This window comes from Argiope bruennichi, chromosome 10, assembly GCF_947563725.1.
Source record: "Argiope bruennichi chromosome 10, qqArgBrue1.1, whole genome shotgun sequence".
NCBI classification, from domain to species: domain Eukaryota; kingdom Metazoa; phylum Arthropoda; class Arachnida; order Araneae; family Araneidae; genus Argiope; species Argiope bruennichi.
The window spans coordinates 25,756,593-25,784,567 of NC_079160.1; the positions used below are offsets into that span (position 1 = coordinate 25,756,593).

The window sequence follows — 27,975 nt, forward strand, 5'->3', positions numbered from 1 at the left end:
ATAAAAGCTTCAGTTTGCGAAACCCTCTCAACATAAACCAAACGATACATCGCTCAAACGGACACTTCTTTTAAACGTAACAGGTGAGGTGAATTTTTTTCTGCTTTTTAATATATTTTGTCTGTTTTGAAATAAGAAATTTAAAGTCTTGAAGTAATTTAATTTACTAGAATTATTACTGCGTTTATTTTATAAAAATAAAATTGAGATATTTTATTGAATTCTATTGAATTGTTATTGAAAAAATTTATTAAATTTCACCGACGTTGATAAGTTTAAATTTAAATTTTTGCAATACATTTGATCTTCTAGAATGTATTTATTATTTTCATTGCTTAAACAATTTATTTTATAAACTAATTATTGCTATTAAAATTTTTTTAAATAAATCTTATTTTGTTAAATTTTTAATACGATATGTAATTTTTTTTATTCCTATCCTTTATTGACAAATTGCATTATCTAAATGAGCTGTTTAATACTTTATTTAAAAAATCATTTAGAATTACGATTTTAATTATAAACAATGCAGAAAATTATTTTTAGCTACCAATTATTTTGATGAAACTATGAAAAATAAGTTTCACATTTTTTTATTCTTTTTGTTAGACAGGATCTTTTTTTTCTGTATTTTTGTCAATTGCTAAATAGTTTTATAAATATTATAGTTTTACACCATTTTCTGTAATTAAAAATGAGCTGATAGATTAATTATAGAAAATCAAGCAAACTCTAAAATATTCAATTGATAGTGAACAGTTACAATTTTCAGAATTATTTCAAATACGTGAATTTTTTCAGCAAAAAGTGAAAATAAAATAGGCTATTTTTTTGTCATTCAATTAAAAATAAAAAAATGTTAACCATTTTTAATTTTTCACCATTTTATCTTTTTTCTTTTCAAATTTAAAATGTCTTTTTTTTACAGTTATGAATGCTATATATTTCATATTATTTTATTTAAAAATCTGAAAGTATTTTATTTGATTTCAATTTAACTCTTTTTCATTTTTATCGTAAAGAATTCCAACAATTAATTTCAATGTTTCATTTGTCATTATTTCTACTATATAATTTTAAAACAATCAAATGGAATTTTGGTATAATTTTATCAGTTATAATTTAGTAGAACAAAAGCTATCCAAACTTCAGTTGTTGAGATCGATTTGATAATATAAAAAAGGAAAAGAAATCTGCAAGCAAATTTTTCACGGATAAAAGCAAATCATTTAAACAACTGATTTTGGTTTATATGTTTAAATAGTGATATTTTAATATGTGTGTATACAAAAAGCTAACAGCGTTATTCTTGCTGCCATTAAATGAAATATATGAATATTATAAAAAAAATTCGTTTTTCTAAGAAATAAGGTTTTTTACTATCAGTTACCAAATTATCAGTTTGGCATCAGATTCCAATGAATCCATATGATTGAAACTCTAATTAACTTATGATTAGGACAATATTTATCGTTTGCGTTTTACGATGAAGCCATTAAAAATAATTTCAGTTGAAAAAGAAATAAATTATTACTGGGGATTATCGTCTGTTAAAGTTTTGTGAAAGCAATTCTCTTTTTTTCTTTCTTTTTTCCATATTTAAGAACTGTTTTTTACCCTCCCGTGTTCTCAAAATCCCACTGAAGCACACGACTGTAAGATTTAATAAAATATAAAATTGGTTTGATTTTCATTATAACATCAAAAAGCATTGTAAAATTTTGTTAAAATTAATTTTGGGAAAAACTTACCAAAATTAAAGAAATTCTGGATTAGAAAAATAATGGTACCACAGGAAATTTAGTTTTTTGGAACTTAATATGGTGTAAAAATGATTTTTCTGTTATAACATACTTCAAAGATATTAAAGAAAGTCATAAATATTTCGATTAATTTTTAAGTAATTAGAAATATAATTGAAGTTTTGAATTGAATTGAAGTATTGAATATAATTGAAACCTTTCTTTAATAAGCATTTACTATCTAAGAAATAACCACGTTCTAAGAAGATAAAACAGAATGTTGCATTCTGTGCGTGATGACTTTCTCATCACTCAATTTAGACAAATACATACAGTATGCTGACCTAGAAACATGAACATTCTGAAACATGCCCGAAGCATTTCAAAATGCAAGACTGTGTCCACATTCTTTCATGTCTTTAACAGACATATAAAGGCATCAGGAAATAACTTGTTGATTAGGTCTTGATTTTAGAACCGGAGGATGATAAATTTGCGCCAAATTCCATTGAAGATTTGATGCGTATGTGGACTTTTGCACATTAAATTTGCTCTTGTAGACAATTTAATAGTACGTTTGAAAGGAGTGGAAATTTTGAGTGATGGGGTGCACTCTAAAGTGTGTCTTTCTTTTTCTTCTTACAAAATTAAAATGACGGCCATCGTCACCAAATAGGCATTTTATATTTTTAAATATTTATCTTATTGTATATCCTTAGAGCATTTCTGAAAAGAAAACAATTGAAAATAATACATAATATTTGAAAATTAATGAAGTATATTTAAAAAGAATTTAAAATTATATATTAATGTATCACACATTTCAAAATTCTAAAGTGAAAAGTCTGTTCAGATCATTTCTTGAAACGTTTTTAAAGTTAGGATACAAAAGGTGAGTCTTTATGGTGCTTTCCAATCTAATTTCAGGGCTTTTCTTTCATGCTTCCAAATTCTGCACTTTAAATGTTTAGCATGTCCAGTAAAGATCTGATTAAGATAAAAATAACTCTTTAGTCTCTTCAGGCTTGTTTTATCAAAAAAAAAAATTCCCTTGTAACTTTTATCTTTTATCGATGTTAAACTGTCTGTTCTGCCAAAGGTCCATAGCATTTTTCTTTAAATTTGTTTCAATTTGAGCTTTTAAAAGAGTGAAAATATTGACATTGTTCAAACAGCTCATCATCAACATTTTCAGTAAATATGCCATTTATCGATTTTCCTTTGGTGCGAAAATATTTGGATGGATATCAGTTTGTTTCTTCATTGTATCGAAAAATGAATATTTCGCATGTGATCATACACAGAAACCAAAAATATGCATCAAACTTTTGATCAAGACTAACAATAGAGATATATTATTATATGCATGAACATGAGAAACGAGTGAAAAGGATATTTGGATAAATTTATTAAGCGATTTATACGTCACAGCTATAAATCTACAAGGGTTGGAAATTTAACAATCGAAACCATCTGATTAATCCGATACGACACTGGAGCTAACTTGAAACGTTTACATTTTTTAGTGGAATCATTAGCGTTGTGTGCAACTAGTCTCTAACAATTTGGAAGTCATAGAATCCCTGAAGCAGTACCAGTTCTTTTGAAGGATGAGATAGAACAGCCTATATCGATTTAAAACTTCTTGGGTCATTTCAGTAACAAATGCTACGAAAAGGTTTTTCTTTCTAAACTAATCGTTATCACTGGGGCTTAAATTCGGAGTGAATAACTCCCAGAGAAAATCAGTCGCAGATTGTTACCGGTGACAAGTGAGAGAGTCCATAGAGTATCAAATAATGGATAGTTCAGTAAGAATGGAATCGTGTAACAAATGACGAATCTGTAGTAGTTATTACTTTCTCATATATGAAGTCTAAATGAAGTATTATATGTCAAAAAAAACAACGAACTCCATGATTTTAACATATCTCCACGTTTTAAATCTCCTTGAATCTGAAAAAAGCATTTTTAGCATTATGTCTGTGTTAATATTAATGTCAGTTGGCCTCCGAAAAGGCATCCATATTCTCGCCATAGTTTAAGTAAAAATACTAGATTCATTCTAAAATTCTATATTTCGTAACTACCTTTCACCAAAGCCACGTAAGTTATTTGCGACTTTACCCAAGGTCCACAATTTTATTCGTAGAGAGTTAAGACATTTTTTTAGAGATTTGAGAGAAAATATCGAGGAGAGCATTGCCACTGGTTAGATTATTGCCATTATCAAAGTCTCGACCAGATCTTTCGAGTCGATTCTATCTAAATATCCGTATTTATGTGAACTCGATTAAAAAGTGCAGCAAATACACAAATATTTTCTTTGTATTATACTCTAGAACTAAAGCTAATTTTGAGTCAGCTTCATGAAAAGGATGAAATTGTTTGTTACCATTCCGGGTCTTTATAAATACGATCATTCAAAAGTACAATGTCCAGAAAGTCTGTTAATCTATTATTAAGTTAGTCTCCAGAAAGGTCTATTAAAAAGCTGTTGTTAGCATATTTACCTAACAAATAAGCTTGTAAAAAATATAAATTCAATGAATTATAAAATATTAGCATGGTGTCAATATTTGTTAAGTACAATTGGTCAGTATTTCCATATTTTTCATTAAGTTCATTTAGTTACCACAATATCCATAAGTATCGAATATCTAAATAAAATTATATTCAAACATCGAAATCGCACGATGTCGCATTAATATCGATCTAGCACATGAATCATAAATAAATAAAAACAGACACACTTTCACAAAGCTATGAAAATTAAAATAATTTAGCATAAAATCAATCATTCAAATGTTGATTGAGTTAGAAATTCGTAGAAATAGGAAATTAAATTAATCACTTTATTAAAAGATGAGTTTTATAATGGACTCAGCCAAGAAATAAAATGTGTCTAAATCCACGAATAATTTTTCTAATTATCCTAGCATCTCAATTTTAGAAATACGCCACATATTTGGCTAAGTCCATAATTTGAACGAAGCACAATAAATTTAAAACGACGATAAAATGTGAAACGTTAAAAATGAATTTTAATTGTGAAAATATACGAGTAAATAAAAAAAAAGCGTTAACGAAATTATTCATATTTTTTTCCCACAAAATTCGTACTTGCAATACTCATAATAAAAAATTTTCTTTTAAATAATTTGCTATTCAATAAAATTAAATGGATTATCCATAAGATTTATAAAAAAATTTTACTTATTTATTTAGGAGAAAAAAAAAGGGATTTTGCATTTGCTTTTTTGAGAATTAGTTTAACGGAAATGAGAAAGAATGTATGCTTTGAAAAAGGATAATTTAAAATGATTCGAATATAAATGCAACTGATCAAAATAAAAACATGAATAATAGGTTATGAATTTTGATCTCATCATATGCATAATTCATATTTCGTATTTTTCATAAAACACATCGTACATATTTAATAAAGATAAATAAAAAAAAGACGTAAAATACGATCATTATTCATAAATGATATAAACTATAAAAATGATACCGCAGTTATTTCAATTTAAAAAATGGAAAAACGGCTATTATTCTTTGCGATTCCTAATGAAATCTAGGAAAATGAAAGTTGAAGTGGGAAAAAAAAGTAGTCTGTTTTGTGAAAATTCATTTCAAACGATAATATTTAAATGCTGGTTCTTTTAATTAGAATTGTATAAATTCCTTTCTCTGATTATTCCTGATTTTAAGAATATATTTGATGTAATAAAATAAGATCTGTTTTGTTTTTGATGAATTTATGTTTTCAGTCTCTCAGATATTCAAGTTGTTATTTTATTTAATGATATAACGACTCGTGAAGATATTCCTGTAATTTCAATCAACTTTTATTTCTAACAACGAAAGCCATTTCTTTATTTTATAAAAAAAATATGTGCAATTCTAAAATATTTAATTAATTAAAAATAAAACTGGTGAGCTACCTTAGTTTTAATTATCATCATCCATTCAAACTTTTTGTAAATTAAAAATTTACATTTAAAATGAAAAAGAAATTATTTTTAATTTTATATATTATTTGCTTTAAATGTATTTTATTAATCAGGCTATATTATTTAAGTATTTGGTCAAAATAATAAAACAGTAACAATACCTCAAATTATAAAATTGTATTCAAGGTTTATCTTTTATTTGCATGAAGAAATAAAAGCGAAATCATTTTTAAAGCAAAAACTGATTGAGAAAAATCTAAAAATTAATTCAAATGTATTATTCATTGCAAGACGTTAAAAAAGACATTGGTTTCTGAATTGAAAATTAGTTTTAAATCAAAATTTAAATAAATATTAGTTTTAAATTTGTAAATAAATTCACCATATGCACCTGCTTAATTCATTCAAAACATACAAATCCAAGATTGTCAAACATGAGTGTTTAAATTCCGCAATTTGAAAAAGACAAAAGAACGTGACATTAAAATGAATGTTCGATTTTGTTTCATTGACAAAAATAAAAATAAATTTTAAAAATTTAATTTTACCTGCGAATAACTGATGGAATAGAATTCGAAAATGTTAATAACAAAATCACATAATATATTAATAAAAGTATAATTTCAGAAAAAAATTATTCGTTTAAAAATATTTTCATGCCAAACGATTATATTTAGAAAGTAACTCATTATAGATTAAACAATATACTATATTATAATATATATATATATAAGTCTTTGATTATATTTACTTTACTATCATAATAATTTTTATAAAATTAAAGGTATAAATGGTTTTTTGCGTACTTTGCATCTTGAAAGCTAAATTATTGCGATAGCATTATTAAGAAATTTGTAAATGTCTGCCTTTGATTTTAAATACGAAGCATTGATAGTTAAAGGAGATAAAACATAACTTTTACTAAATTGAAATGCGCACTATATTTTACAAGCACTAAAAGATTATATTATTAGACAATTTATGTTAAAAAAAAGAAATTATTAATGTACAATTTATATTGTAATTGTTCAAATGTGGCTTGTGAAAAAAATTATATTGCCACTGTACATTATGCTCTATGTGAAACCAATTACAGAAACAAGTGTCTATTTTTAGACACTTCAATTAAATATTTGAATGACAGACACTGTTTTAAAATAAGTAACAAAATATGTTACATTCTTCAGATAGGAAACCCACTTGACTCCAATTTGCTAAAATATTTTTATTAAAACACTGTATTCACAAGATAAGGTTAGATGAATTTTTTTAATAATTATAAAAGCTACTCATAGTGGACCTTATAGATTGTCTAAATTAGAATATCGTAGAACGCAATTTAATAACCAGAAGTTTTCATAAACTAGACTTCGAACAAATCAAAAAAAAAGGGCGTGGTTTCCCCGAAACATTCTCTCATTCTAATAAATATGTATCCATAATTCTGGGCCTTGTGCTGTGGTTTCCGAGAGTGCTCAGATTTTTATTTTCAGTGTCCCGCACATGAAATTTCTGCATTAGTCATGAGACTTGCAATCATTTTATTATCATAACATACATATTGCATGAATTACTTTTTTTTCGAAAGATTGATACCAAAATTTTGAATAGAGCTACAATTTTATTAACAAGATGGCATGCAACATTTCATTTATTTAGGTCTTAGGTTTTTTTTAAATATCCCATGTACTTGCACGTGAAAGTACAGACAGACAGACTGACAATCCTTCTTCGGATTAGACTCAAAATTCGATGAAAATCTGTGCTTTAAATGTTAAAACTGTGTACCAAATTTCATTTATCCAAATCATAGCATTTTTGTGTTATTGAGTTTACATGCATGCGAAAATACACACAGATAGGTGGTCCATCCCTTGATGTATTTGGTTTAAAATTCGGATTTCATTTGGATCAACACTTTAGATATTAAATGTAAGTGCTAAATTTTATCTATCTAGTTTTTAAAGATATGAAATTATCATGTTCATTTGGGAAGAAAGACAAATAGACTTTCTGTCAAAAGATTTCCCTCAAAATTTGACTACAAATTTGACGTGAATTCCAAAATCAAAGCAACAGGAGTGGTCTCACAAAACTTTCTGGCATACTTACTAATAAACTTGCCATACCAGAAAACGCTTTTCATGGCATTGGCGTACAATAGTAATGAAATATTTTTTTTTTTGGCTTGAATTTAGCATTTTTACTAAATTTGGCGAGTTATTTGGTGATTATTCCTTGGCATGCTTTTCTTTAATCTACCAATTACACAATGTTAAAATTTTATTTATTATTTTTAACTACTTTGAAATGCATTTTTTAAGAAATTAATTACATTGCCCTTATAATAAATAAACTTCAAAAAATATTATTTCTTTATTTGAAACGTGATTTTTAAGAAAATTACTTCTTAGTCATTGTGCATTGGAGATGTTTAGGTCCTTCCAACAAACGATTTTTTATGCTTTATAAATGCTGCTTAATTGTTTTTCTTTTATAAATACTACTTAATTGTTTTGAAATTTTAATTATTTTTTTCTTCTAGATCAGTTTTTAATTAATTAAATTATTATTTTCTCAATTGTAAATTTTAACAAAAATAATTTTTTGAAATTAATTTTGACTAAATTATTCTTGTCCGAAGACTATTGGAATAGTGGCTTAGTGAAAATAAAATTACAACTCTAGCAAAATTTTATTCCTATTACTTTTGTTAAATTCTTTTCTTTTTGTAATTTCCCTTTAGAAAGTGAAATTTAATCACAAATAGGTTCAAAAATAAAACATCACATTTAGCGATCGCCAAGACTAATACCATTTATTCCCCTAACACTACGCCAAGGCGTGAAAATCGGATTGACTTGAGGGCAAATTGTAACAAACGGTCTTGAATTACTAAAAGATGTTTGCGGTTATTTTAGAAGATGTAACAGTTTTCTCAAGGAATCTAACGAATGGTGAAAAAAGGTTTTTGAAACATTTTAAATCTATTTTAGAAACGCTTTAGCTTTTACTTTCATTAAAAATTAAATGTTAGCCTCATATAATTAGAGATCTTGTTCCAATTACTGACTTGAATAATTTATTGGCTTTTATTATGACTCTATTTGTGACTCTGTACAAATTTAAGTCGATTATCTTATTAAAAGAATGGTTTTTATTTGCTTTTAATTACTCGCGAATTGCTTTTTACAGTAAGTCATATGTATTCACTGTTTGCTTTTGTTCTATCGAATAATACATTAATTGTAGACGAATTAAAGCAAATATTGATGCGAATTAAGAGTAAATTCTCTCTCATTTTAGCCACGGAAGGGGGGGGGGGATAGCCTAGATGAGTAGGCGAAAATAGAATATGAAGGTCACATTCTAATAATTCGCTGACGTTTCTTTTTACTTTCTCGTACACGAAGTATAAAAAAAATAGTGTAATCCTTAAAGAATTTGAACTCGAGATTTTATGAATTTCTACTTTTTATACCTCGAAAAATAAATTTTTTGGCATTATGTCTATCTATGACAAAGATGATTCAAAAACACTTTGAGCTACACGAATGAAATTTGGTATACACCCACAATTGTGGATTTTCATCAAATTTAATGCAAATTCCTTTCAGATGAGATCTGTCTGTCAGGCATTCCGAATAACACCATAACTACAAAATTAAGAGAACTAGATACATAAAATTCGGTGCACTGATTTAATATCTAAAATATAGACAATAAATCAATGTACCTATTCAAATTTGGAGCCAAATCCAACAAGGAGTTTACCGTCTATGGGTCTTTTTTAACTAACTGTGATAATTCGAAAATGCAATGAATTAAATATATCAAATTTGGTATGTGATTTTTTGGACACAATTGTAGTTCAGTGTCAAATTTTTGTTTGAAGCGATTTGAAAAAATGCAAATTTAATTTTTCAGATATTATTTACTGCATGCCAGAAATTTATCGCCAAAGGAACCGCCAAAAACTACACAATAGATTCAATAAAAAGGCCATATTCATGCCAAAAGTTAATATTTCGTTACTATTGTACGCCAATGTCATGCCAGGGTACTCTAGAATTACACCTTTATTAAATAATATGCGAGAAAATTTTGGGGTGACCACCCAAGAAAGAGACCACTAGTCTCTTTCTCTCTCTTTGTGGATGTCTGAAAGGTTTTATTCTTGCTGATGACTGTTAAATCTGAGATCAACATTCTCGAGATTTTGAACTACCTGGAAGTGAAATTAAATCTGAGCAGAAACAACAGCAAACTGTATAGCATCAGGAATTGCGTTTACATTCTGTATCAATATGGTTAATAAATCTTTTGTAAAATGGTCTCATAACAGCTCAACTTTAAAAAAATGGAGATTTCTATTTCTTTTTTATTTCATTTTTATTCTGTTCTTTAAATAAATTTTCTACATTATATTTTACGAATGGCAGTGAATTCCTAAACACCATTCAAAACATAAACCTGACATAAATAACATAAAAGCTAAAAATGCGAAATTTCTTCCTTTATTATCAATAAATGAAGAAATTTATCCTACAGATTAATTTTTTAATAAATCTCTACACTATAATTCAATTTTTCCATTATAGTTCGCTAATTCGTTTGGCTTTGGGTTTTGTGAAAAAGAAGAATTATTTATATACATAATGGAAAATCATAATGTCTCAAGATCTCAAGGCAATGAATATTTGAAAATTATTGTGTAAGAGGCTATTTATTAGACGTCAGATCTATCAGACAAGATATTGTGAAAAGCCCCCTCCTAGAAGTTTTCTTGTATTATTATAGTATTTGAATAATCTGACTTGCTGGGTACCTTGACTTGTCAGAAAGTTCCAGAACTTGTCCTTTATGCAGGACAATGTATTTCGCTAAAGTTTAACAAACGCGAGACGAATTGATATCCAAATGTACTGTCAGGAATGTAATGGCCGTTTCTATGTTTGCAAATGGTTTATTAAGGTCTTGGATTATAGTACTCATTGAATAACAGATTTTACTCGAAATTACCCTCTGTTAGTCATTTGTATTTTATTTTATTTTTAAACATTTTATGCCTTCTGTACTTAGTTACTGCTTTAATTTCTTCATGCCTTTTGTATTTAAAATAATTATTGCTTAAATTTCACCATTCAATAATAACTTATTTGTATATGCATTTTGATAAAATATTACTAAATCAACTGTAGCAATTGAATCTTATCTCTCATCCCCTCAAATCTGGCGTTTTTTTTTTTTTGATTCCTTCATTGAAGATATAAAATAATCCTATACTACACGAAAGGTTTTCCGCTCGTCTTTCTCTTATATTTCATAAATATAATGCATATAATGTCATACAGCAAAGAGGATGGAGTTTTGCTTTTGGACTTTGTCAAAATTACCGATTTTATCCAAAATGTGAAGCATCATTTGCATGTATTTCAAAACATTGATATAAAATGGCATTTATCAAAATTTTAGCAATTACAAATGTTACAATGTAAATTCATTTAAAAATAGAGATTTATAACTTTTTATTGGAAATTATTAATATTTTACTATATGAAATTGAAAACAAAAATCAAATTCTAGAATCAAACGTTTATTATAACAAATACAGAAATAATAGAAATAATTAAAATCGTATAATAAGTAATAAATATGTAGAAAAATAGTCATATTTTTATTTTTACAATCCCCATGATAAATTGTCAAAAATATCAAACCATCGTCAATTGAAGTGGTTACTCAGCCTAGCGAAATCTTGGCATTTAACCTGTAAGGCGATTGGCTGGCGACTTGGCGATTTTGGCTTAATCTGAAAAATCGTCAAGAAAACCCGGGAATGTAACCATTTTATGTATAATGGGATTTGGCGATCTTGGCATAATCTGGAAATATCCAGATAAACTCAGGAATGCAATCACCTTGGCAAACTCTTGACATTTTATATATTATGGAGCTTGATGATTTTTGATGTTATTTGAAAATCGCCAAATAAATCTGAGGACCATAAAAAGTAAACGGCCGATAATAATATCTTTATTGTATAACTTGAGTACTCATTACATATTTCTTTCTTTTTTACCATTGCCAACAAAAGAATCTTACCAAATATTTTATTTTTCATGCATCTTTTATTTGAAAATGGGTTGTAGGAAAAAATGTATTATCCCTTCTATTTCCTTGAAAAAGTTTATATTTTAATAAGAAAGGAGAAATAATAGCAGGAAATTTGATAATTAGAAGAGAGATTAACAACGTATAAGTTAAGAATTCCATCGTAAAAATAAAATGTTTTATGATTACAATTATTTCAAACGAATTGGAAATAAAACGACGAAGTAGTATTGAATTTTCTAGCTCTAGTATAAAAGTGTTTAGGACCAAAAAATATATATTTCCCTAAATTTAACACACAACATTTTGACATATAACAGTAATGATATCATTCTCAATATTTTCTGGTAGTTTTCAATTTTCCCGAGATCTCACGATATATTTTAACTTTCAAAATCTGATTTGGCTTGTTTAGGATTCATAACCAGTTCCGAATAATGATTATATTTAGAAAAAAAAATTAATACAAATTTGTGCCGAGGTTGAAATAATGTCACGAATGACGTGTTTTCACAGCATTAACAACCCTATGTTCCTGCGTGTTGAATACAATTAGATGCTATTACGGAAAACAGGAGCTTTTTATGGAATTGGCATGGCCACACTGGTAATTAAAAAGGTAATTTTCGATAGTATTTTGTATTCTACTCTTCGAATTAATAAATTTAATTGTGGCCTTTGAACTCAAGAAGCATGAAATGTATTTGGTAATTTTATAATACCTTATTAACTGTTATTTTGTCTAAAATTAGATTGGCTATTAGTTACTTTCTTTGCTATCGAAAAGGTCTGTAATAGGCATCAAAATGTATGATGAAAAGAATGTGTATATTATCGTTGTTTGTTATTTAATAATTTTTTATGAATTTGAGGCTTTATTCTCAATTTTAAAATCAAAATTATTTTTAATGAATTTTATATGCATTTTTCTATTTTTAATATTCAAAATTGAATATTATCTTTTGATATTAAATGCATTCCAAATAAATCATTTTCTGAAATGATATATTTATTAATCTATAATGAGTTGCTTTCTGAAAATAATTGTTTGGCATGAAAAAGATTTTAAACTGAATAGTTTTTTTTCTGAAATTACACTTTTATTAATATGTAATGAGATTTTGTTATTAAGCTTTTCGAATTCTATTCCAGCAGTTATTTCCACGCAAAATCATATTTTTTGTTTTATTTATTTTTGTTTCTGTCAATGAAAAAAAAATCAAATATTCATTTTAATGTCATGTTCTTTTGTCCTTTTCAAATTGCGGAATTTAAATGCTCATGGTTAACAGTTTTATATTTGAATGTTTTAAATAAATGTATATGGTGAATTTACTTCCAGATCTAAAAGTAATATTAATTTAAAATTTCAGTTCAGAAACCAATGTCTTTTTTAATGTCTTACAATGAATAATTCATTTGAATAAGTTTTTAGATTTTTCTCAATCAGTTTTTTATTTAAAAATGATTTTGATTTTGATTCCTTCAGACAAATCAAAGGTAAACGTTGAATACAATTTTATAATTTGAGGTTGAATACAATTTTATACTGTTTATTATTTTGACCAAATACTTAAATAATTACTGAAATATATTTTAAGTATGTAATACATGAAATTAAAAAATGATTTCTTTTCCATTTTAAATGTAAATCTGTAATTTTCAAAAACTTTGAATGAATGATTATAACCAAAACTAAAGTAGTTCACAAATTTTATTTTTAATTATTTAAATTTTTTTTGCAATTGCATACATTTTTTTATATAATTTAGAAAAGGTCCTCATTATTAAAAATAAAATTCATTTGTTCCAGCTTAAAAAAAAGATGTCAGAATGTTTATTGTGAATCTTTTTAAAAAATTATAAACAGTATAACGTAATTCTATTTTTATTTTAAATACTAGCTTTTTTTTTTATGTGTGCGCGATATTCAAGTAAGATAATTTGTGGTTTGAAGGGAAAATATTTTAATGTCACATGTTTTGAAAATATATATTTATAATGCAATAGTTTAATTTCTATTAAATTCTGTTTAACTTCTATTAAATATAAAAAAGTTCTTTTTACTTCCAAAATTGCACATCATTTTTCAGATTTCAGATTTGCAATCATTAATTATAAATTGCTACAAAAATAACAGATTGCTAAAATTAAATGAATCTGTTGCTTTAAAAGTTGTCAACAGTTTAAAACATTTCACATCATTGGTTTTTTTTTTTTTTTAATATCCTTCCTTGATTTTGATGTATGTTCTTTCACATTGAAATCCATATTTTGTTATATTCTAAGAAATTTAATTTTTAATATGTGTCATTTTGAGATAAAGGCGGTTGTATTGATTCTTGTGTTGAATTATTTTATGGTAGGATCAATGTTAAATGTTAGGAATTATATTAATATGTCACGGTATTACTATATCACAATGAAAGTGATCATTCGGTTATTATTTATAATAACCGGTCAATTTCGTAAATCGATTAATCACTTATACTAGTTATTATTAATAAACAATTAATCATTCTGGTAATAACAAATATATTCTTAGAAATTAATATATAATTATGTTTAAATTTGAAGATACATATCAGAACTTAGAAAATTTTAAAAAATATTTCCGTAACTTTCATATTTATGAATTTATAAAACTATTATTTTCCATATAGCATATAAAAAAATCAGAGCCTCGGGAATCTCTTTTTATAAATTTTCTTGCTTTATAAGATTTATAAAATCATTCTTCCTAATAATCTCAAACTAATTTAAAAATTATTAATCTTTTGTTTAGCTAGGACCTCCTCGTTTGGGCTTTCTCACTCATCTTGGAACTCAAATTCATCCCAGCTTCATCCCTTCGACACACAGAATGGCCAGCAGATCGAAATTCCTCTGCCAAAGCACAGCGGTTGGATTATCTTTGGTGTTTGTATTAGTCTCCTCAGTTAACTGTAAGTTCATACTTTTTCATTAACTGCAACTTTTTTACTGATAATCTTAATATTTACTAATTAAGAAAGTAAACAATTCTACCTGCTGTTGGCAACCAGTTGGTTCACCGGAACTAAATGGTTGCTAAAAATTCCAAATACATATTTTAGGTAGTTTTGCTGCTAATAGCTTCGTCAGCAAAATATTTTTAAATTTCAAATATTAAAAGACCTAAAACTCATATTATTTTAGAATCGCATGCCATTTTATTCGTAACATTGTGCATTTTTCTCATTTTCCTGCCTATACAGTAGACTCCCAATTATCCGCGCCTGCCGCACAAAGTTTTTTTTTTTTTTTTTTTTGACTGATTTTTTCAAAAAGGTGCAGTTTTACAGTTATGCTTTTGTAATTACATAATACATTACAGTATTAAAACAATACATATGTATTAATTTTTCTTTGTATCCTTGACGCCTCTCGTAAGTACAAAGCACTTTCTGTTTTCATTAAAAAATGCCTTTTAGGTTAGTTTTGAGTGATATACTAAAATATTAATCGATAGTTAAACATTTTCTGCTGTTTATTTTACGTTTTATGGTACATAAAACGATTTTTCAAAGTTGGAATGACTGTTTTCTCTTTTGCTATACCCGTTTTTAGCTTTTTTCGGATTATCCGCGATTTTTGTTATCCGCGGCGGCCGCGCCACCCAATTCCGCGGATAATCGGAAGTGTACTGTATCTTTATACACTTAATTATATCAGAGGAAAGAGCAGCAGTGTTCAAAAATGGCGTATTTTTAAAAAAAATATCGTTTACTAAACTTTGAACTCTTAATTGCAATTGTAACAAAATTTCTAAAAATTTTCTTTAAAACATACTTTATACTGAAACCTACTTTACATGGGAAAATACGCCGCATCTTTATATTTTCATTAACAACAATGGAAAAAAATCCAAAATTAAACATTAGCAGCAAAAATTAAAATGGTTTTAATTTCACATCTACCATAAAATATATTGTTATAAAAAATCTTAAAATATTTTTTAATTAATTTTAAAAATCTTAATTATATGTTAAAAAAACTAGTATCATTAAAAAATTGTCTGAATTTTAAACTGAAGTAAAAATTATTTTTGTAATGTAATGTTTTCGAAAAAGAAAACACCAAAGTTATAGTTATATTTAATTTTAAATTAATTAGAATTTCAAAAATATTGCTCCTAGGTACACATTCTCGCAAATCCAATTATATATGTGTGCCAAGTTATAGCATAACTTACATAATAACTGTCTGCTCTTTTTTTTTTTTTTTTTTTTTTTTTTTACTTCTAGCTGATTTCCTAGACACAGAACAAAGTTCAAGTGCACAGAAACATACAAGGGTAAGTTAATATTTTCTTTACATTAAATACAAAAATTTATTTTTAAATTTAACTTTTCTATGCTTGAGCCTTATAATGAGATGGATAAAATGTTTTATCGCAAGAATCCTTTCAATTAACACCCATATATAACTCGTAATTATTTCTGCAGGATTATTATTTTATTTATTTTGACTTTTGTCATGTTTTTTAAAGGTAGAATCTTTGCAAACGATTCTTTCCTCATTCCTTTACGTCTTATAATTTTGATATCTTTTACATTTATGTGTTCTCTATGGCCATGCACCATTTTAATATTTTTAGAGCCGGCGTCCTGGCATAGGGGTAGCGCGTCTTCCCCATGATCTGTGCGCCCCGGGTTCGAGTCCCGGTTAGGGCATGATTGTTCTATCTGTGAATGTGCCCCCCCCTGTAAAAAGGGGCTGTGCAAGAAAATGTGATGCGTGAATAGCAAAATCGTACTCTTGACCCTAGTTGGCACTACTAAAAACAAGAGATGCTCTTTCCCAGCTTAATATCGCTGAATTCGAAATCAGCGGACAAATTGTCCGTGGCAAGTGTCATAAGAAACAATAACAACAATATCCTTAGAAATTAATAATCAATTAAGTTAAACTTTAATTCCACACAAGAAGCTGTTATTGAATTTGAAATTAAAAAACAGAAAATAATCAGAATTTTAAAAAAAATTACATATATTCAACACTGATAGAAGTGATTTTTGTTTCCTATTTTTAGTATTTTATTTATAAACTCCCAGAATCCATTCAAATAGAAACTGATTTATTAATTTTAAAATATATAATGAATTTTAAATCAGATATTTGGCTTTTCATAAAATGACAGCACACTTCCACATATTTTTTTATGTGATGTAACTAATTAAATGACATCAGAAATAACTTTTCATTTTATTATTTTTTATCAATAATGTGTCACTAGCGTGGTTCAGGTTGAAAATTTTGCTATTAAAAAGTTAATTATTTGTCGTGAAACATTCACTAAAATTTTCCTAATGTTTCAAGGAATATAAATAAAATTTAAAATGCTTATAACATAACAAAGGTTAATAGCTATCATATATATAATCTGATTTTGGTAATTATGTGGTGATACAAAGTAAAAATATATTTAATATCAGTATTCAAAAAAATATTATTGTAACACAAAAAATGTATCTTTTAATAACAAATATTTTAATGCAAAAGATATTTTAATATACGATTATCATCTGCAACAAAAATTTTAATTAACATGAGTAAGTCAATATCACCAAACGATTTTTAAATTTCATTGTATTTGGGAAATTAAAAAAAATGTACAAAAAGATTTTTAAAATATCGCCAAATGCTAATATTTTTTCCATGAGTTATTAAAAAGTTTTAAAGAATGATGCATAGTTTAACAAAATATTGCGAGTGGCATTCTCGAAGCGCATAAATAAAACGATTTAAAATATCTATAATATTTTCATTCATTAAGAATGATAGCATTCAAGATAAAATAATATTTTCAATATACAATATATTGAATGTTTTGTATTTTAAGTATAGATTTTAATCAGTATATACTATCATTGTCCAAAACCGTCTGTAATGTTGGGCGGAATTTTAAAATATTCCTATACGAAATCTCAGTTTCTGTTTTGGCTTCTAGCAATTCAAAGGTGTTTTTTTTAATCAGTGCAAATAAAGCTAAGTATGAATAAAAATTACTTATGGGATCGTAAACTTCACATTTTTATTTATATGTTTTTATTCTGGATTGTAGCAAAGAGCATTAAGCTGAGGTCTGGATTTTCTATTATGCTTATTCATGGCATTTTTCGATCTCGGGACAGTAGGAAGTTACTTCTGTGATTTTTCTTTCAGCAACTTTTTTATTTTGTGTTTTGCAGTGCACTTTTTTTTTTCTGTTAGCAAAACTGTATTTCTTATGATCCGTTTTAAAATATTATTCTTGATTTCAGTATTCAAGTTTTTTAGTTCATAGAATTACTGGCTTTATAGTTTATTTTTTATGTTACTATATATTTACATCAAAAGTGGGCTACAAATTATAATTTATTTTTTTATTTTTTAAGTTTTCTGCGTATGTTTATGAAATTTTGAAATGACAACTTTCATTAGTTAATGTGTGACAATCAGATCTAAGATATTGTTAACATAATAATAACCCATTTAGATAGACAAGTATTTTTGTTAATAAAGAATTAATTCATTAAAACTTGTTTATTCCTCATAATATTTGTAAGAAAAATTTGAAGAAAATCTGTTCGGTAATTTGAATTTTTTGTATCATACAAATTATTTATGAGTTTCACTTTTCTTAACACTGATAAAGAAATTAATTAATTAAAGAAAAAGAAGAAAATTATTGTTATCATACCAAATAGCATGAAGCTAATTTTGCAAATCATATCTGGGATTCGTATTTCAGGTATAAAATTATTCCAATTTAAAATTTTAATATATTTTGAGAACAATATTTACGAAAAATTATGAAAATGAAAAGAATGATTTATTTATTTTTGACTGAATCATATTATAATATGCAAAAACTTATTCCAATTTGTTTTACTTTCTCCATACGGTTGATAGCTGATCGGTTTAGGTCGAATATAGTTTGCTTGCTATTTTTGCTCATTATCTGATCATGGTTTAAAATTATGAAGATCTAATTAATTCTAAAACATCCCTAGTATTCCTCCCAAATAGGATGCCAATAATATTACTCTAAATTAATCTAAAAACTAATTGTATTTAACATTGTTTTCATATTTCTGCACCTTCTTTTCAAAAATTATGAATCACATATTTATAGTGCTGCGAAAATCGTTTGTTCTAAAGAAACGAATGTTAAATACTCAGTGAAAAATATTATTTGTAAGAATGGAGATATAAAAAATAAAAACTGTACAAAAATATTTCATTTTTTTTTTTCTTTTTCCCTTTTCTTATTACCATGTGGTAATTTCTATTTGAATTGTAATTTTTAAAAAAATAAAAGGGGAAACAAATAAAATGGAAATAAAAAGAGACGAATGACAGTATACATCATTATAATTTTTTAAAAGATTCCAAAAGCTGTTTAAAAAACAAAAAGAATATATTTTTTTAAATGTTGTCTTTCTTCTGCAGTATTTCATGGAGTAATTTCTTTTTCCTAGGTTATTGAATAAACATATTTTGATAAAGTTTTCTATTTCTGTCAAATAAAAAAAGCAATATTTCAATCCACACAAAAATATTTTTCGAGATAATTTTTTGTCATTGCAATTATTTATTCTATTTTTATATTGTGTTTCATTTAAATCTCTTATAATTAAATAAATAAAAAAATTGTATATCAGATTTTATTTTTAAGATTTAAAAATTTTAATTGTGAAACAAATATCGAATTAGTATTTTTTTTAATCCCATGCTATTTATTACTTTTACCGATTTTTTTTTATTTCTATAAATAGCCACTAAAGATTTTTTTAATATATGAACTAAAAATTTTTTACCCCTCCTGAAATATTTCATTTCTCTAATTAATAAGATCAAAATATTTTCCTCGAGTAACAAAAAAAAAAAAATCATACTTTTATTGATGCAAAATTATTTTAACTCCTGAATGTCATCCTATTTTTAATTGCTATTTATATCTTGTACTATAATATTAAAAAATAATTCAAAACTTATAAAGTGTAATATAATTTTTCTAATTAATCTAAAATAATGTAGCTCTTGAAGTTGCATGGAATAATTGAAATACGAACTCAACTTTGCTCGACGCAAACAAGTTTTGAAAATCGCTATGCATCAGGTTCCAACTGTTAATTAAAGCATTTCACTAGCTCTCAATGAGAATTTCATTTGAAATTTATATATACATATTTCATTTGAGATTATATATATATATATATATATATATATATATATATATATATATATATATATATATATATATATATATTGAATTTATTATTTTTATTCATGTTTGAAATTATTAATGCCAAAAGTACAGAAAGGGAGAAAAGTAATAAACAAAAAAAAATTATGAAGGAATTTAATTATTGGAATGCAACTACATAATTGAGAACCAGATACTATGTTTAGAATTTGGAAGTCATTATCGCTAATTGCACTTAATGTGAGTTATTTATTTTTCGAAATCGGATCATCTCCAATCCCGCAGAATATTTCTGTAAAGTTTTGAAATAATAATTACATTTTAAAATGCATATTTTTGATTCCGTTCCTTAGCATATTAGTGAGTCCAATTATAATCAAAATCAAAAAGAATTTTTGAAATATCGTTTGCAATATTATGGAGTTTTTTTTTAATTAGTTCAACTACAAAATGAAAAAATTCGTTAGAGAAAAAATATTGTGGAATTCTTTATAGAAAATAATAAAAATGTCGTCTGCTGAAAAAATTGAATATTTAGAATATTTTTTCGCATTTTATGTAAAATCATAATTAAATGGGAAATAAAATTAATAAAAAAAATCTTTTAACCTCGGAATATGAAGATGTGATAAATCTAATTTAAATAAATAATTACTTGTATTATGAAACTTTTTAATTATAAAAGAAAACTTTCTAGTATGAATTCAAAATTGAGTGTTTGCTTCTTATTCGTAGCAAAAGCGCTCTTTGACGGTGGAAGAGGTGGACCTCGTGGAAGTGTGCTCTTCTGTGCAGAGCTTCGAACAGATGCAGACAGCGGTCAACGTTGACTTGCTCACTGTCGAGATACACCCAGAGGCTTGGGTCTTTGCCACCAGATGCAGGGTACCGGGAAAGCCCTGCAGAGGATTCGACAGTAAGTATTTGTCATATATATGTAAACATATTTTAGCAGTTGCGTGGCCGAATAGAAGACACTTTTGAAATTTTTAAAACTTCTGATTTATTGCATCCGGAAGGCATATTATGTACAAGAGGCGATGATGAAACTGACGCCCGTTCACATCGCGATACAAAAGCAAAAAAGAGCAAAAGAGGCCGAAATTTTTCCCTCGGTGATTTTATAATGAGATTTTTATAGGGATTTCTTTGACACGTGTCGATTTAGGATAGAGAAATTTAGGTATCTTTAAAAGAATAGGCTAAGCATTAAGGAATTTTGTCCCTTCGTTCGGAGCGTGAGAAATAAGCATTTTCATAAAGCGCGTGCAGCATTAATTAAATAAAAAAAAGGTGGAATTGGATCAGAAAATAAGAGAACACTTTAGAATGAAGTTAATATGGGTTAAAGTAAGATAAAAATTGGGAAATTAACTAGGATTTAAATTAGATTTTAAAATATTATTACATATATAAGATTATCTTAATTCTTGCAACAAATCAGCAAGAATTTTCTCACTTTGGTTTTGTCTTGTTTTTATTTTCTCGTATATGAAGTATACTAATGAAAATAATGTAATCATAAAAAAAAAATGTCGAATTCGAGATTTTCACGAACCTCCACATTTCAGATAGTGCTGAGGGCCGAAAAACAAATTTTTGTATTATGTCTGTCTATAAACACAATAGCTCAAAAACACCTGTGAACTAGACAGATGAAATTTAGTATGTGGTTTAGACCTTTGTGAATTTGTATCCAATTTTAACAAAATCAATTCAGAGAAAGTCTGGCTCTTCGAGTACAAGTTAACACCATAATTTCAGAAATAGAGCTAGATAGATAAAATTTGGTACATATATTTAGCATTAGATTCACATATTAAATATTAGATTCGCATCAAATTTGAAACCAAATACGCCTGTCTATCTGTACATTCGCATACATGTTAACTCGATAACTCAAATACGTATCATCTTAGGTAAATGAACTTTGGAATGCACTTTTAGCCCCTAAACTATACATTTTTTTATCAAATTTTGAACAGGATTTGTTAGGGAGTTACCGTCTGTATATATAAATAAAATAACTCAAAAACACATTTGGATGGAAAAAAAGGTGGAACACTATTTTAACATCTAATGAATAAATTTTTATCAAATTTTGAATTTAAATTCTTCAATGATTTCGTTGTCTGGACACAATAACTCAAAAGCGGCGCAACAATGTATATAAGAGAAATTTGGTATGTGAACTTGTTACTACAATTATAGTTCTGTCTTAATCGGCCAGAAAATCAACTATTTTTTTCCCCCATCGGAAGATGGTAGATAACATCTTTATTAAATAGTGAGAGAAAATTTCGAGGCGACCACCTCCATAAGTAGTATTTTTTAGCATTGACATAAGCACTAATTTACAAATCGAGGGATTAATATTTTACCGAAAACTGTTAAATTGAATTTATTATTTTTTTATCCTTAATTAACGATTTAAATATTTATTTATTTTATTTTTAACTTCGAAAGTTGCATGTAGAAATCTAGAGGTCTTATATATAATCGTATAAATTCAATTAAGAATCTGAGGGAAAAAATGAGATATTTATAGATTCCATGAAATGTTTATAGCATTTCATAACTTACATGAACGATATAATTTCAATTTATTAGCTTAAAAATCTAAAGGTATTCAAATTTCAATTTCAAAATATTAGAGAAAAGAGAACGCCCCAAAAAAATCCACAAATCTTTCTGAGTGACCAAAGAATACATTAGGTTGCAGACACGAAGATGGGCCAAAAATCTAAGTATGTCTCTGGCGCGTTTATTCTTGTGCCATGCCACAGTACACATGATTTACAGTGGTGACCTTGGAAGTGGCAAACCTTCTTGAAAATACCACTTATTTTACAACAGCAGTGGAGATGCAACGATATCAGTAATTGGAATTTTAAGTGATTATCTCTTATATCCAACTACAAAGCTGGCGAGCAGCAACAACACTGCCCTCTAGCTCATCTGGTAGGCGTTTCCAACCTTAATTTCCTGTGTGACTTTAACTTTGTTTTGTGTTTCCTATTTCACTCGATAATTTATCCGCTGAATTTTTAATTGCTCTGTATCCATGTCTAACCCCATAGGCACGATAATTAAGAATCGAATCAAAATCAGTTTAGGATACAATTTAAACATCTATTTCTAATAAACTACATATTTAAACTAAAAATTAAATGCCAATTATAGTTACTCAAAGATTGCAAATTCACCAACAAATATCTTTGCATCATCCATTTCATCCAATTTAGCTTACACATCTAAAAACCCAGCATCCAATTAAGTACTTTAAGTTAATTGGCGTCATTTTCTTATAGTTTCAACATATAGTTTGTTAAACAACTAAATATTTTTCAAAAAACTTTTAAAAAAACGATTTCTCTTTAAATAATTATATACAATAATTGGATTTTTATCTGCACTTCACTAATTAATGAAAATCTTCACTATAGAAAGAAAATAAAACTCATTCATCTTGTTATTTCTCCACAGAATATTTCACTAAACCAACTCATTTAGTCAATTATTGTTGCACTTAATTATTGGAGCTAACAAATTAATGGAACCAGATAGTGACCACCTTCTCAAAAGCTGCTGGAAAAAATGCTCAACTGCTGATAACTTTTAAAACTGCTGAATTGATCAACACGTGCGTTTGCAAATTTGCAACACCTACGCATTCACTTAAGATATGAGAAAAGTTTTCCAATAACATATCTAATGTCGACCAATTAAGTTAAAGTAATTGGTTCTCATTATTTATAGTTCTTAATCAGTTTGACATGAATTGATGAGGTAAACAGGAGGATAAATAATATTTGTCGGTGAATTACTCGAATCCCCTTAAGATTTCCAACAAACATGTTTACAGAAAGAAAGTTTGAATCGAATTACCACTCATTTATTTCGGGATAATATTTGATTCATAAGGTATTATTCCAAATAATATTTTAATTGTTTTAATAACAACAGAAGAAGATTAATATTTTAATCGATGCTTAATAAATTATTTATATTCTTTAACTACATAGTTATTAATTAATTTTCTGTGTATATATATTTATATTAAGAATCAAAAAAAGAATAAATAATAAAAATATAAAAAACTTATAAGCATTTTTTTTATTAACTATGAAATGAATATAAGTTTTAACTAAAAAAAACATTGATATTTCAATTAATGTTTATAATTTTAATGAAGAGTTAAAATTAACGTTAATGAAGAAAATTAATATTTTAATTGATGTTTAATAAATTAAATAATTCATTAACTACATAGTTATTCATTAATTTTCTGCGCACATATTTATAATAATAAGAACAAAAAAATATTAAGTAATAAAAATATGAAAAAATTATAAGCATTTTTTATTATTAAACTATGAAATGAATATAATGTTTTAACTTTAAGAATATTTATATTTTAAGTAATGTTTATGAAGAATTAGAATTAATGTTAATGAAGAAAATTATTAATTATTAATATTTTAATTATTATTAATATTTATAATTAAAATTATTAATATTTTAATCGATGCTTAATAAATTATTTATATTCTTTAACTACATAGTTATTAATTAATTTTCTGTGCATATATTTATAATAATGACAACGAAAGAATATTAAATTAAAATATAAAAAATTTATAAACATTTTTTTATCAGTAAACTTTGAAATGGATAGAATTTTTTAACTAAAATGGTTTAGAGAAAAAAGTGCGAGTTACCGATAGAAATACTTTGAGAAAATTGAAATTTTAATCATATTTACATTAGAAGATACACCGTACATTACTTAAAATCATATTTCATTACTAGCATTTTTATTGTAAAAACTACGTTTGTAAAAAATATTATTATATCCAGAATCATTTTATCGACTGAATATTTTTTAAATTCAAATGAGAATATTATTTGGACCAAACGATTTTTAAAACTGCCGATAATTAATTTTCGTCTTAAACTTTTAATATTCCATAGATATAAGTAGTTCAAATTTTATTCATAAATATAAAAATATAAGAAAGATTTTAAGAAAAGTTTTGAGACAATTAATTCAATAATTAATAAAAAACATGAAAATAAACCAAATCAAACTTTATACCTAATATAAATTTTTAATAACTTTTAAGCATTTCTTTTCAATGTTCTGCTAATGTATTCGGACAAAGTTCTTCATGTAAATTCTTCTGAAACCAATCAGAAAGTGAAACCAAAATTATTTGCAAAAACAGAATAGTTCTAAGTTCTACCGTTGCATAGCAACCGGACAAAGTTCTTCATGTAAATTCTTCTGAAACCAATCAGAAAGTGAAACCAAAATTATTTGCAAAAACAGAATAGTTCTAAGTTCTACCATTGCATAGCAACCGGACATTTATAAATTTCTTTATTTCAATATCATCTGCATTTATTCAGTTATTTATTAAATTTTGAAAAATTAATTGAAAGAAAAATTGCACGGTGATGAAACTGGATTATAACTGGATTATTGAAAAGCTGAATTTTTGAATTTTAAGGTGTTAAAATTATTCTTTTGAAATAATTTGCTCTGATGTTACTATGGTAAGCGGAAATGTTTTGGTTGATTTCTTATTAATTGAATATTTCATTAACTCTAGCGCTTTGAAAAGCTAACAGTACTTTTTCTTTTGTTTTAAGTGTTCCTTTTGTCTCAAAATGCTTTTGAGTTATTGTTCTTTTTATATCTATGTATCTGTCACAGATAGATAAATACCGAAAATGTGTTTTTCCTGGCGAGGAATTTCTGAAGCGAAAAAATGCATCAATATCTCAAAATCGGTGGGGTTTTTTTAAATCCGCAATCTACAAAATAGTAACCAATTCTTGATCGTATGACAGTGGTCTGTTTACAGGCATTATTGAAATGATTTCTAATGAGAACTGTTATTTAATTCAAAACGTTTCACGTCTGTAAAGATGGAATTTTGTAATTGATTTTGCACTCATTTCCTGATATGCGGGAGGGTGGAAATTTTTTTACAATTGCTCTTTCCAGACGACAATGCATTTTAATACATACAATTTTAATTATTAAATGATCAATTTAATACAGGCAATTTTAATTATTAAATGATCAATTTAATACATGCAATTTTAATTATTAAATGATCAATTTAATGAAATTTGATTTCGTAAACGTGGCTCCATCTAGTAGTCAATTTGAAAAATATTTACTTCAAGATATTCGATAGAATCTATTATAATGAATTATAAATTAAAGGTTAAAAAATATGAAATAATTAAAATAAAAATAAATCATCTTTTAGCATAAAAAATAAATGTTTTCAAAAGCAGGCTTTATTAACCCTTAACTGGGGAGGTGAAATTTTAGGACTTAACTAGGGAGGTGCGGTCTACGAGACCGCATTTCATTTACACTCAAATTAAATTTTCTAATGAATGTATTAATATGAAAAACTGCCAATATATTTTGAAGACATTTTTCTTGATATATAGATAGGTTTTAGAAATTTTTCAAAATATATTATCATTGAAAAAAGTAAATGCGTTGGAACATACATTTTCTTCTCAAATTACATGTTACAATAAATAATATTCTTGAAAAAGCATATTACTTTTTACTTTTTAAATCATATATATTTTTACAGTATATGAAGGTACACGGAAGACAATATAAAGTAAAATTCAACAATTATATGAAAAATAAAAAAATGACAATAGGTAAAATTGGCCCTTTTTTTTATTGGCTTGTGTGACTTTCATAGCACTGTTTTCTGGGGTATTTTAAACATATAGGTTAAGAGCTAGTATAAAAACCAACCTATAAATTCTGTATATATATCTCTTCGTATATTAATATATTTTGTAAATTTTTCAAAATACATTATCACTAAAAAATTTAATTATGTTTGAACATACATATCAAAATCAGTTGAATGCGAACTTTCATCGAAAAACTCTTGTGTACAATTATCCTTATCACAAGATCACTTTCTGCTTCATTTAAAAGTGTCTGGAGCACTGCTTCATAATAGGATCAGTAAAGTGGATGATATTCCAGGGCCCAAGTTTTAGCGCCATCTGCTAAGCATTGTTTATCACTGAGACACTAACAGGGAGATGCGGTCTTAGAGGCCGTGCTCGAAGAAATAACTAAATTATTTTAAAAATCATCTACTCAAATCGGTTGAAAAAGTGCATGTATATTGAAGGTCACAAAACAGGAAGCTGCCGGGTCAGTCCATTCAATTCAGCTAAAAATAGAATAGGGGGTGACAGAAAATCCATCGCTAGCGGTCTCACAGACCGCGCGTCCCCAGTTAAGGGTAAATTCCTCGAATAAGATTCATAAAAAAAAACCCTATTAATTATTTTTATTTTATTTTTCAGATGACATTCAATCCATCTGCAGACCGAAGAAATCTTGGGTACAGGTATACGGACGGACCTCTGGGGACACCTGGCGACCTCACTGGGTGGCCGTGGACACTGCTTGCGTGTGTTCCATCCGGAAAAAGAGACTCATGTCTCTAGCGACCGGAAGAACACCTCTCACGGGTAAAAATTTCCTTCCATAATCTAACAAAAAAAGGGATGGTTGTGTACCCCCTCCTCTTCGATGCTCAGTTCCCTTTTATCAATCCCTGCGACCTTGTGGACTGTGTGGAATTTTATTGGTTTCTGTTGTCATTCTATTTATAAACATTTGACACTAGACAATCACGATGACCTTGTAGAGAAGAATTTCCAGCGTCTTGAGTGTATCCCTCCAATCATATTGTCACTCCCGGTGTATAGACTATTTGAATAATGTATTTATGTTGTTAAATAAAATACTTTGTCTCTGAACAATATTGTTCAATGTTGTATTATTATTCAGTTTGATTCAAACATGATGCATTTACATTATCATACCGACCCATAAGTTATAATCAAACGTCACTTAACAAGCACTTCTCATAACGTGATTAGC

At 26.7% G+C, this 27,975-nt stretch overlaps 1 protein-coding gene across 1 annotated transcript; it reads left to right on the forward strand.

Annotated features, from left to right (window-relative positions):
• Window positions 1–15: 15 nt before the first annotated feature.
• Window positions 16–27,854, forward strand: LOC129989077 (uncharacterized). The gene is made up of 5 exons (XM_056097399.1): window positions 16–83; window positions 14,602–14,757; window positions 16,078–16,127; window positions 20,760–20,940; window positions 27,393–27,854. The coding sequence occupies exons 2-5, from the start codon at window positions 14,676–14,678 to the stop codon at window positions 27,578–27,580; spliced, it is 501 nt and encodes a 166-aa protein (XP_055953374.1). The 5' UTR covers window positions 16–83; window positions 14,602–14,675; the 3' UTR covers window positions 27,581–27,854.
• Window positions 27,855–27,975: the final 121 nt, after the last annotated feature.